We start from the raw sequence: 13,306 nt of genomic DNA, 5'->3' as shown, positions 1-13,306 counted from the left end.
TATGACACTGAATCGTCCTATACAGATTATGACACAAGTTGATAGTTTAATAGTTGCCCCCTTTTGATCATTTTGCACCACTCAACATATCCACGAAATAAAAGTAGAACAAAAAAGCAAAATCATGATTTGGATTCTAGTAGAGTTGAGAAAGTTATAGATATGCTGTCCTTCGAGAATTTAAACGGGTTGAATGGAAATTGGTGTCAAAGCAAGAATGGTGGATATATTTTTAGTCCAACTAGTGCAGCAAAAGCACTAAAAGTGCCATAAGTGCATTAATGCAAATGCTATGAACTTGCAGAATTACTAGCTCTACTTGACAAGGTAAATAATCACAGTAAATACAACCAATGCAAGTGCTGTGAATTTGAAACTTGCAGAGAGCTCTAAGCACCAACCTGTTTGAAGAAATGGACGCGCCTCTTACTCGCAGCAAAACTCCGGGAAGTCGCTAGTTCGAACTTAAACGTGGCCTACTTGAACTACTTACACAAACTGGTTGCTGCATGACAAAGCCAAATTCATTATAGCATTTCTCTGAAAGACACTCAAAATATTCATTACTGAAGAAGAGGTACTAGCAACACTAGCTCAATGCACTTAACTGTTAAGTAATTTCCCCAAAGTAAAAGCAAATCACAAGGTAATGCAATATCAAGCAATCTTATCTATCTGTATACATATTATATGTTATTGGATGAAATTTACAGCAATTTAGCTTAGGGCTCAGAACTCAGATAAATTATCGAGAAAATTTTACATTTCATAACTACTTTTCAGTAATTCAACTAATAGATTTATCTTTAAGCTACTGATTTTCAAAGCAAAATAAATTAATTAATCAAAATTTATTTCAACAAAATGAAAATTCAATCTATTTTCACTTCCAAGAACATCTATTAATTCGTATATTTATTTTTTTCCTTTTTCCGTTTTTCTTTTCTAAGCAACCAAACGAAAAAAAAAACATTATGTGCAACGAGCGTAGGGAAAGGGAGAAGCCACGTGAGCGTAGAGAATACCGGCGGAGAGGATCACGGCCGTCCAAATCAAGCCTCCGATTACGGTGACTGAAATGATTTCCGGCACGATTGTAATTCCGATCAATTAAGGACCCAAATCCTGAATGCGGGTCGGGTCGTCGGCCCACTCGACCTTCGAGTGTAGAATAACTCCGATGCGCTCGTAATTCACCTGAAAAAATGGCTAAAATCCCGAATGTTTTGATCTGATTTGCAAACTAAGCTTCCATTTTTTACAAAAATAATTAACTTCATACTTTGTAAATTATATTTCGGATTAAGAAATGGAAACCAATAGAAGTTATTAGAAACCTTCGAAGAAACGCGGGAAAAAAACTTGTACGGAGGGAAACTGATAAATAAATAGAAAATTTAAAGTTTTAACGCCAAATTTGGCTTTATATGATACTCTTTAGATTAATTGCAGCAGTGGTTCTCAAATTATAATTTAGATTTTAATTTGGTCCTAATCTTCAAAGAATTTTGATTAAGTCTTCAAAATATGGTTTCATATAATTAGCTCCTTCCATCAATTTAGCTATTAATTTAGACATATTCCAAGGGAACAAAATAAGATTGTGGATTACTTGGCGAAGATGGATGCTGAAGATTTAAATACGATTTGCACTTTTAAATAGCCTCCAATGAGTATTAGAGGATTGTTGTTAGTTGATCTTCAGCAAATCGAAACCATGGGAAATTCTCATTAGAACTATGTTGATGTAGTTGATTTCTGCTACTTTTTTACCAAAAAATAATATAGGTTAATTTCGGACGTTCATTGGATGTTAAGAGGCTAATACAATGTGGGGGATATGTGGGCTTTGAACCCCACCCCTAATAAGTTTCTTTATAGTTTTGTTATAAATGAATAAATTAAAATTTTGTAATGATAAAATTATGCTTTACCTCTCTAAAAAAATGTATTTATTTTTTTAAATGATGAAATTATAAGTTAATACATTATAAAATTACACTTTGAACTCTCAAAAGTTTTATAATTCAATTCCAATGTTTAGAAAATTTCGAATTCACCCTATTAATGATGCTATATGTTTCTTTTAACATGTCAAATTCAAGTTATTTATGTGACAAATACATTATAAACATGTCTTTAATTACAATTTGATTCATGTATTTTACACGTGCTCCACATCATATTCAAACTGACATTTAAGGTACGTTTAGTTAAATGAAAAAAAAAGAATAAAAAAATTGACAACGAAAATGTGGATAGAAAATAAAATTGACGGTGCTTGATAAAGAAGAAGAAGAAAATGAATTAAAAAAGATTGTCATTGTGATCTATATGGGTCAGATATACCCCAATAAGTGACTTATATGTTATTGGTGAGGGGTTTAAACTCCACCAAGGGCGAGATGCTTTCATTGCCTCTCGATGAGTGGTCATATGTCTACGTATAATCGAGGCACCCATGTATGAAGTAGACTTTCAGGGTAGCCACTCACGGCACGTTGGCTCTTCGCGGAGGCTGGGGACAATACTCTCTCCCAAGGACAATACCTTCGGTTGTTAGGGACTTCAGTCGGTTGCTTAGAGGACGACACATTGAAGACATCTCTGGAAGAAGTCGATACGCCTTCAACAATTATATATTTCTTTATTTCTTAATTATCAACATTATTTTGGTTTTGTCTTTGAACATGTTAGAGGAAAATTTGTTGTACTTATCTTGAACTTAAAATTCAATATAAACTAGTGTGGTTCCTAGCCCACACTTCGTGTTGGGTTGATTATTTGTTTATGTCAAATTATAAAGTAAAAATTCAAATGTTAAAATATTCTCCAAGTCTCTATACACTTCGTACATTTGGAATTTAGTCCCCCTACTTTTATTTTTGAGAATATACTAATCTACTTTTTGGATTTAAAATTTCAGGTCCAATTGATACCATCGTTAAATTTCTTTTATTAATTCTCAAGTATGACATTTTGAAATTAAAAATATATATCCACTTCAGTAGCCATATATTAAAAAAACATTAAAAATGTTTATTACAATTTTTCTTAAAATACCCATTCAAAATCGTCATGATGAAATATTTTTTCTAGATTGACGCTAATATTTTGATTGAAATAGTTGACCAATATTAACTATTTAGACAAATTAACGACTTTATAAAAGTAGAGGACGGATTATGTAAAAGATAAATAAAGTATATAGATTAAATCTCAAGTTTCAATATAGTTTAGGGTTAAAATTAAAATTTGACCATTGTCTTATAATGTAAAAAAGAAAAATAACATAAATATTTTGGGAAGCCACAAGTTAGTCTCTAAGACTTAGGGTATTCGATTTATATATAACCACATAATGTTTTAATAAAAAAGTAAACAATATTAACTATTTGTACTAAATAATAACATTATAAAACTATAAGGGACATATTATTTTAGAAATTAACGTATATAGATTAAATCTCAAATTTAGGCCTATTAAAGGGACCAAAGCTGAAATTTAACAGTTTTTGGTAAAAATGCAAAAAGAATAGAAAATGAATATAGTTGGGTGTGACACGTGGCAGCAAGTCCAATGTGCAGCAAGTCCAATACATTTTATGTATAGTTACTTACTACTTACTAGTATGGTTTCACCCACAATTTTTGTTGAGTTTATTAATTAATTATTAATTAATTTATAGTGTAAAAATTTAAAATTATAATTTGTTTGAAATTTTGTATTATTCGTATATTTAGAATTTAATTTCTAAATTTTATTTTAAAAATTTAGTCTCTTTACTTTTCAAATTTAAAAATTTAGGTCCATTTGTTAACATTGTCAGAATTATTGCGTTGGTGTGGCATTTTGAAAAAAATAAAATAAATTGGTCTCCACATAACAAAAAAATAACACTGTAATAAACCCGAATTTAACAAAGATTTTTCATGGTGCTAACAATTCTTAAAAATTCACACCATTGTTTTAACGAGAAAAAATATTTAGACTAACCAATGACATTATAAAAGTTGAGATATCAAGTCATGTCAATTTTAAAATATATAAATTAAATCTCAAAATTGAGTGAAATATAGGGATCAGATTAAAATTTAACCATTTTTGTAATTAAAAAATAGAGGGATTGGAATTGAAATTTACCCGTAATATTCTCAAGTAAAAAAGAAGAGAGAAAAAAATGGTCAAGTTTTTAGGGTCTATTTTTGAACATTAATCATATTTGCTCTTTTTGGTATAATAAGTCTAAAAATACCCATAGCCCCTCCTCAACCCTTAAATAGGAGGATAATAGATTTCAACGCACTTGAACCCACATCCTTCTGCACTGACAATAATACCGATACCAATCGAACTAAAACGACACAAAAATAATTTTTCAATTCCAATTGCGATTATTTTTTGGAAACATTCATGTAAAATGTTTGAGGACAATTGATGAAGATCCAGTTGATCTTAGAGTTGACAGGGTCCAAGCAATAATTGAGGACTAGCAAATTAACCCAAATCTATTGGATTTCAACCCGATTTGGTTAGATAGGGGATGAAATTGAAAAGAAAATCGAGTTTTGGGTCAGGATGAAATTGATCTCAGTTTTGATCAAGCCTGCATCGGCCCACCCCTAAAAACTATCAAAATACCCCTCTTTTAAATTTACATATCTGGATTAAAATTATAAATTTTATAATATTCTAACTATTTTTTTTTGTATATTTAAGTTGTATATAAGAATCAGTATAAATTAAGTGAAAAATCAGTTGAATAGAAATTTTTTTAATTAATACTTTTTTAATTAAATCGATTGGACCAGTGAATTAATGGCCTAACCGGTTCGACCACCAATTCAATTTAAAAAATATTGTTTAACTGTACTTATTTACTAAAAAATAAATTCAAACATTAAATATTTATTTATTATTCCACCTAGACCTACTCATGGGCTGGGCCACTAGCCCAAGCCTAAAGATCCACCCAAAAAATGAGCTTAGGTAAAATTAAGGTCTATTTTCTATATGATTTGAGCTTTTAGTAAGATTTTCTTGGCCCGAGCTCGATTCGGTCCGAATATTATGTTATAAAATAATATTATATTAATTATATATATATGTTAAATAATAATTATATATATTTATACTTATATTAAATCATTAACCCAATAACAATTAAACTCATTACTCAAAACTTTTAAAAAACTTACTCAACTAAATAGCCTAAACCAAAATATAAAATTTTAAAATTTATATTTAATACAATAAAATATTTAATATTTTTATTTGTGTTTTTAATATAAAAATATTTATTATATTTAAGATAGTGGTTTTAATATAAATAATTTTTAATGTATTAAAAACTTTTATTTTGTCATTCTTAGTACGTGGAAAAGAAGGAAAGACATTTTGGTGAAGCAATAGAGAAGAAGAAGATAAAAGAAAAGAGTGTATGAAGTACCCTCCTCTCAAAGAGAATCTTTAAATATATATAGAGAGATTTATCGGGTCGGACTTGGTGAGTTATTATATATTTTATTATAATTGTATAACAAAAGTGATCTAAAAAATTAAATATAAACGGATCGAATTAGATCTAATTTTAAAAAAAAATTAAATTAAATTTAAACAAAAAAATAAACTCATTTTTTTGACTAAATTCGAACTTAAATAATTAATTTAAATACTTTAAATAAACTCGATCCGAACCCAAACTCCCCCATAATACCCTCTAATTCCACCTCACAATCGGGTGATATATAGAACAGTAACAGATCTGACTGATGTACCTAAATTCAACTAGTTGGCGTTTTCCTTTATCGGCGATTTCCAGCCTCTATCCTTTTGGCCCCCACTTGCATTACTTTATTCGAATCTACTTTCTTTGTGGTTCATAGTCTTGTCTCTATTCTGCCCCCCATTTCCCTTATTTTGCCTTAATCATCTCTGATAGTTCCCTCTTCCAAGTTTTCACTTCCAATTCGATCAAAAAACCCTTCTTTTTTTCCCTCATCAATCCACCATGGGAGGAGGAAATGGCCAAAAATCCAAGATGGCCCGTGAGAAGAACTTGGAAAAGCAAAAAGCTGCTGGCAAAGGTGCTCCCCAAATCCTTCCTTTCCACTTTTTCTTTCTTTCTCCATCTCTTTGCTAATCTTTGGGTCTGTTTTTTTTAGACCATCTTTTTAGTTAGATCCATCATTGATCTTTAAGCTTTGGTTTTTTGATAGGAAGCCAGCTTGAGTCTAACAAGAAGGCCATGTCCATCCAGGTAGTATCTTTGGATGCTCTGGTTTTCATTTCTTTCTTTGATTTTAAAACTGTACTTTGCTTGATCTGTTGTTTTTGTCCAGTGGTTTATGATTTATTTGTTTATCTTCCTTTGAAAAAGTTGGGATTTCCTTCGCTTGTTTTCTGTGTTTGTAGTTTGACTATTTTTGTTGTGATGTATTTTGAAGAGAGTGTTTGTTGAAATTCTTGAGAGAGATTCTTGGATTAAAGCTTTGTATGGTTTCATGGGAACTTATTGCGTAGTTCCTACGCGCGAATTACGATTTGAGAGTGTTTTTCGCTTGTCAATTGTTCATTGTCAGTCGACTTTTGGTCATTATTTTGTTTTGTCGAGGGAGACCGAAGTCTTCAAAGTGATAAGAGTTTGTCTTCGGAAAGTCGAGAGCTTGAATGCTTGAGGTGATAGGTTCACACAGCTGGAGCACCTCGTTGAGATGGACAGTGCGTGGTGTATGCCACTTAGAAGAAAAGTTACTCCCGCTCTATGAACCCATTGCCTCAAGCACTTGATCTCTCGTTAGAGTTGGGAGACAAATTCCAACCGAGGGTAATACCTACCTGTTGAGGGATTTATCGACTCCCAACAGATGACACTTGGAAGACATTTCAGGGAGGAATTGGCCTTTTCTCTACATCTTCCATTGAAGAAAACCACGAGCAGACACAATACTTGAATTTAAGCTTCTCTTGCATGAGCTTTCTCAAGTTACAAATATTGATGAGAAGAATTTGTATGATTGTCTGAGCCTTCCTAAAATTCTTATAATAAGTAATCATTGATTGCAAAAACTGCCTTTCTAGTGTTCTGTTTGAGTGGAATTTGGTAATAAATGCAATTGAGAATTCTAGAAATAACATTTCTTAACTTCGAACATTCATCATGTTACATCATTAGTTGATACTGTCAAAATGAATTTAGACACATTGAACTACATTATCAGATACATGACTCGGGTTTTGGTTTCTTGTTCATATCATTGTCGTCCTTTGCTTGGGTTTCCTCTGATAACATAACTGGTTTATGATGGTGCCTGAAAACAGTGCAAGGTGTGTATGCAAACATTCATGTGTACCACAACGGAAGTGAAATGCCGGGAGCACGCTGAGGCGAAGCATCCAAAGTCTGACGTGTACGCGTGCTTTCCTCATCTTAAAAAATAAACATCTAAACTCCACAGAAAGAACGGAGATGTCAAGACAGCTTGTAATGCATATCATCTATCTATGTTGTATCTTGGTACTCTATAATTTATCTTAAATTCTCTTTCACAAGCCTGTAAAAAACTCACTAGCTGATTTTATTCGTGCAAACTTAATGTTTGTGTTCAATCATGGATTTGTATCTTTCACATAAGTCACTGAGATTCCCCTAACTTAAACATCGATAAGTTGTCGTGCTCGAATCTATCAGACAATCATCTAAACAAAAATCTAACAGGGATCCATTCCGAGGGAACTCACTACCCTATCGGAAAATAATCCGTCTACATGAATGCAGGTGCATTAGTGAAACCTGAACAAATGCTTGACAACCGAAACACACAGTTTACCTTAGTAATACAAGGTCTATGACATGGCAGCAAATTCTGTGTAACAGAATGCCTGGTCGTCTAATGAAGACTTATTCAATATCAAAAAACAATTCAGATAAAAACCTAGACTGAGTAAATTTATATGGGCAGAAGATCAAATGTTTGTGTAAATTATTAAATGTGTCGAGATTGAAACAATTCATAAGGGCAGCAAGATCTCAACAGCTGAATAAGGTATGCAAAATTTTCTCTGCCTTAACCTAGACTGAGTAAATATATGTGGTTTTGTATTTGGAAGAGGCAATATGAACCTGAAAAAGCCATCTATTTCTAGCCATCAGTATGCATAGAACAGAACTCATATAATTAAATTCAACTAATTTATTGTTTGATTCAATTCCAAACTAGCCTTCTTTTGCCATTACAGCCCTTCGGTCTAAACCATACCAGATTCAACTGCTTGATGGCACATCCATGGCCGGTTTATCGTCCACCCGAGAAGATTCAACAGACCGAAAAGGAGGGGCTTGACCAAATTTCAATATGTAAGCTGTCTCATGAAAAGGTCGCAGTTGCTGAATCAATTGAGCATCGAGATAAGAATCACAAGCAAAACACCAAACTGACAGGTCACTGGATTCACACAACCAAGAAAAAAGAAGTTACCGAGAAAAACTTCCGTAGATATTTTCTCTTTCTCGAGCAACAAATATATAGCAAAATGGGAAGTTAAAATAGAAGGCAATTATAACTACATACCTAAAACTGAGCGCTATGGAATGGGTTGTTTGCTGATAATGCTCAAGCATATGCTTATTCACAAAACGGCTACAAAGCACAACTTTGCAGGACAAGCATAACCAATTCTCACTTGGGTGCTGGCACCTTGTATGCATAAAATGTTTTGTAAGATTAGGATAATGAATTCGTATGATCTTGCCCTAAAAATCTACATTAAAGAATCCTAAAAATGCAAACTTCAGAGATGTTTTAGTAGCTCAATTACTTAAAATACTAATAGCAGAGGTGGATGCAAAGGAGGGCAAGCAGGGACCTACGGGTGTAATCGAGTCAAGCAGAACTCGATTAGTGACAAGTTCAAGCTCAAACTCGACTCAAAGTTCAGGACTCAATACTTGTCTCAAGCTCAACTTGAACATGAATTTCTAAACTCAAGCTTGAGCTTAAACTAAGCTTGTTGATCAATTTTCGTATTCAAGCTCGAACTCTAGCTTGATTAAGCTTGTTCGGAGTTAAGCTCTTTCTACATGATAATATAAAAATGTACTAAAAAAGAAAACTCGATTAGGCTCATGATGCATTTGAATTGAGTATTAAAATGCTCAAATTTCGCTGGCTTGATCGATAGCAAGCTTGAGATCACTCTATAAAATACCAAATTGAATTCAAAATTTTCAAGTTGAACTCGAATCCCTTATAAGCACTCGTATCTCATTTACATGCCATAGGCAGGACCTTAGCCTCCCTTGATTAAAATATAAAAATTGCATTTTAGCTATTCTAAAAGCTTAATGATTCAATTTAACGCAAAAATTTATAATTTAATCTTGGATCCCCTTAACCATGTATTCCTAGATTCGCCAATTATTAATAGTCCCTCAATATGAATCAGAAGATCACTTCAGGTATAGGCAATTAAGCCAAAAAATTAACTGCAAATATGTTACGAAAACTAAATGTCTAAACCCAATTTTTTATTAGAAGTATCAAAATAATCAACCAAACAAGGACATGAATTAAAGAAGTTTAACAAGAATTATAGAATTCAAAAAACATAGGGGATAATGACCTGCTGCAGGGAGTGCTAGGGATTGGAATGTGAGTGAGATCAGAAGATAGGGAAGGCAAGTGATCACAGTGCGTTTTAGCTTCCACCCATCCTGATTCGGCGCCGTATGAGTCGTAATCATCTTCTTCGTGAAGGGTTTCCTGAAAACGCAAATGAATTAAAAAAAAAAACTAGTGAAAATGGAAGAAACTACTGGGAAATGGAATGCTCAAGAAAATTCAGTAGCAGAATAGTTGCAGAAGTGTTAAAGAACAAATGTGTCGATGGTTATTTTTAGAGATCAATTAGCGATGAAATCAATGGTTACCAGGCGTGACGATGAAGAGCCCGCTCGGTTCGCCATGAAGACTGCCAGCAAAAGACGAGTCTTTTAGGGTTAAAATATCCTTCAATTTAGTTTCATGCTTTTATTTTTGGGTACATTCTACCCTTAGTCACTAAATTATGGTTAAATTTTCATTTTGATCATTTAACTAAAAAAGTTACAATTTGATCACTAAACCATTCAAAAGTTTTCATTTAAGTCACTAAACTATACAAAAGTTTTTATTTAAGTCATTGAGCTATTAAGCTTTTTCTTAAAAAAAGTTTCGTCAGTGAGCTCCAAGTGACGATTCGAATATCAGTTCGGTAGATTAATACCCATCAACGAGTAGAAGAGCATACCTTAAATCCAAGTCGATCTAAAGATCAATGTCAGATATTGGAGAAAAAAGTTGTTTGAATTTCGGTTTGCATATTCATGATGTCCAAAGTTATTTCATGACAAAAACTAAACTGTAGATGAGAAGGGGGAAGAGAGCTTCCAACTGGTGTAGTTATTTCGAACAGAGAAAGCTATATAACATCGATTTTAACGGTTTAGAAACTTAAATGAAAACTTTAGAATAATTCAGTCACCAATTTGTAACTTTTTTTAGTTAAGTGACTAAAAATAAAACTTACTCATAATTTAGTAACTAATAATATAGTTTACCCTATGTTTTTTAATTAAATAATGTGTTTTTCCGATTTAAAAATGCAACTTCAATTTAAATCATTTATATATCATCTTTAATTTAATCATATTATTGGGCCACTTATAAACTAGTTTGGCCAGGAGATGTTATTGGGCCTAAATAGGCTTTTATGGAACAAACAAACCCACAGCTGTATACGGGTCAGCAAATCGGGGCCCCGCTTAATTCGGAAACTAGGGTTTTAGGCTCCGCATATATATAATCATTTTCTAAATGATCCAAACACCTCCGTGAAATCTAGGGTTTTCAATTCCAGTCTCATTTCTCTCGCATTTTCAGAGCAATCATGGGTCACTCTAACGTCTGGAACTCTCACCCCAAAACCTACGGCCCTGGCTCTCGCGCCTGGTAACTGTTTCATCTCTCTCTGTTTTTTTTTTTTTTTTTTTGCATTGCAAAATTCCCAAGAGCTATTTTTGTTAACTCCTTACTCCTTAGCATGTATTACTAGTTTTCCGACTGATGTTTTATTTTAGGCATATAGTAGTACAACGGAATGAAATCAAAATTTAGGTTGTTGATTTCTTCGATACCTAATCGAACGATGTAGCAATTTTATTTTTGTATATAAGTGTTAGTGGCTGGGAATTTGCTTTGTTCGAGATTATTAGTAATAAATGTGAGAGTAGTAGCATCTTAGGCTTTTGTCAAATCTGTTATTGTCTTGTTGTGTTTTATTATGTTACAATGACTTAGGATTGTTTGTTTTGTTTTGTTTTGATAGCCGTGTTTGTGGGAACCCCCATGCCATCATCAGGAAGTACGGTCTCATGTGTTGCAGGCAGTGCTTCCGTAGCAATGCCAAGGAAATCGGATTCATCAAGGTATTACTCTTTTGATGGTTAACGTTATCTTAATCTTCAATCTTCATAATTGTTCATATCAACAGTTTCTTAAACTTGGGTGTTTTCTTGTCTTTTTTTCCTTTGCAGTACCGTTGAAGAATTTTGTATGGTGTAAAGTAGGAAGGACTTTGTCCCTCTATGAGCCTTCTGTAGTATGTTATTATTTTTATTTTTTTGAATTTGAAAGAACAAGATGCTGTTTTGTTTTGGTGAATTACCAAAGTGATTGTCGAACTAAGAATACTTTGTGGTTCCTCAATGAAGTAATCATACTGGTTTAATTTGGTATTTTCTTTATTGTTAAGTGCGCTTATTGATTGTCATTGCAATGTGATGATCTTGTTGATTATTGGCATTTCATGTGTTCTCTAAATGGAATTAAGATGTTGGCTTAAATTGTTTATTCATTAAAAACCACAGAATGTATGGTTCTGAAGTCTTATTGTCATATTTGGTCATAGGCTATGGTGTTAAAGGACTTTGATTAGTATGGTCCATGGAATGGCTGCATATTGTTAAGTGTGCTTATTGTCTATGCAATGTGATGATCCTGTTAATTATTGGCATTTTATGTGTTCTCTAAATGGATTTAGATGTTGGCTTACGTAGTTTATTCATTAAAAACCACAGTACATATAGTTTTGAAGTCTTATTGTTTGGTCTTGTTATGGTGTTAAAGGCGTTTGATTAGTATGGTCCATGGAGTGACTGCATATTGTTAAGTGTGCTTATTGATTGTCCTTGCAAGGTGATGATCTTGTTGGTTATTGGCATTTCCTGTGTTCTCTAAATGGAATTAAGATGCTGGCTTAAATTATTTATTCCTTAAAACCCACAGAATGTATGGTTCTGAAGCCTTACTGTCACATTTGATATTCGAAAAACGATTAGCATTTAGCAGTTATTAGTTACTCATTGAAACCGTCAAAATTGTAGTCTTTATGTAAAAGATGCTATTGCTTTGGGCCATTCGGTTTTAGTATGGTTCATGCATGTTAGAATCATTTTCTCTTGGGTCATCCAAGGTCTCTCATTAGAGAACAGAGGGATTGTAAAATCCCAATTTAATCTAGAAGTTTACTTAACTTGTGGGCCTCTATAGCACGTTTATAATAGGTTTGTAATGCTACCCTATTGCACCATAACTTAGCTTTTAAGTTTATTTATGCATAATGGTCCCTTTTTTTTCCTAAACAGTAGGCAATATGTCTTAAACATAGAATACTCCTTGTAAGAGAGCTAAGATATCAACTTCTCCTGTTAAGATGTTGCTTAACAAAGTTCCTTGTGTGATATTCAGTGAGAGATGAGGTCATGTTTTCATATATATATAGAAGTTGACAAGATTTAAAAGTGAGTTCAACAACTAGCAAAAAAAGGGTATCTGCAAATTGTCTATTTCACCAACTTCCTTCATTAAGTTCCTTCATCTTCAAGTTATCTTTTGTACCCTCTCTGTACCTTTCTTCATGATAGAATTTATGCTTAACAATGGTTCAAATGATTGTCAAATTGGCTTTCTTCCCTTAGATGTTCTTTAAATTCCTACACTGATTCAGACCAAACCTTTGTCTTTAATCTTGTTTGTGTTATTGTCTCTTTTTAAAGGTTAGAAATCGAATTAAAAGCACGTGGAGAAATTTGTTGGTAACCAATCACAATTATTTAGTTGAGATGTGAAGATGAATGATATATTTTTTTTAATTAAATCCTTTCTCAAAACATGTTTGTTATTTATTTTGTACCTTAGATCCCAAGACAGGTGGTGCCATCGAACAATGGCATAAATAAACTAAGATACATCCTTTTGCGCATGCGGA

At 32.7% G+C, this 13,306-nt stretch overlaps 3 protein-coding genes across 3 annotated transcripts; 2 read left to right on the top strand and 1 right to left on the bottom strand.

Moving 5' to 3' along the window:
• Positions 1 to 5,884: 5,884 nt before the first annotated feature.
• On the top strand, positions 5,885 to 7,609 carry LOC105795192 (uncharacterized protein At2g23090). Its single transcript, XM_012624712.2, has 3 exons — positions 5,885 to 6,087; positions 6,220 to 6,260; positions 7,322 to 7,609. The coding sequence occupies exons 1-3, from the start codon at positions 6,012 to 6,014 to the stop codon at positions 7,439 to 7,441; spliced, it is 237 nt and encodes a 78-aa protein (XP_012480166.1). The 5' UTR covers positions 5,885 to 6,011; the 3' UTR covers positions 7,442 to 7,609.
• A 509-nt stretch (positions 7,610 to 8,118) lies between these two features.
• LOC105795191 (uncharacterized) lies at positions 8,119 to 10,046 on the bottom strand. The gene is made up of 4 exons (XM_012624711.2): positions 9,930 to 10,046; positions 9,623 to 9,762; positions 8,572 to 8,697; positions 8,119 to 8,445 (listed from the first exon to the last, which is right to left on the bottom strand). The coding sequence occupies exons 1-4, from the start codon at positions 9,963 to 9,965 to the stop codon at positions 8,265 to 8,267; spliced, it is 483 nt and encodes a 160-aa protein (XP_012480165.1). The 5' UTR covers positions 9,966 to 10,046; the 3' UTR covers positions 8,119 to 8,264.
• Positions 10,047 to 10,854: 808 nt separating this feature from the next.
• On the top strand, positions 10,855 to 11,774 carry LOC105795189 (40S ribosomal protein S29). Its single transcript, XM_012624710.2, has 3 exons — positions 10,855 to 10,989; positions 11,366 to 11,465; positions 11,574 to 11,774. Exons 1-3 carry the CDS (start codon positions 10,928 to 10,930, stop codon positions 11,580 to 11,582), a joined length of 171 nt encoding a protein of 56 aa, XP_012480164.1. The 5' UTR covers positions 10,855 to 10,927; the 3' UTR covers positions 11,583 to 11,774.
• Positions 11,775 to 13,306: the final 1,532 nt, after the last annotated feature.

This window comes from Gossypium raimondii, chromosome 3, assembly GCF_025698545.1.
Source record: "Gossypium raimondii isolate GPD5lz chromosome 3, ASM2569854v1, whole genome shotgun sequence".
Classification (NCBI taxonomy): domain Eukaryota; kingdom Viridiplantae; phylum Streptophyta; class Magnoliopsida; order Malvales; family Malvaceae; genus Gossypium; species Gossypium raimondii.
This window is presented reverse-complemented; position numbering and strand designations above follow the sequence as displayed.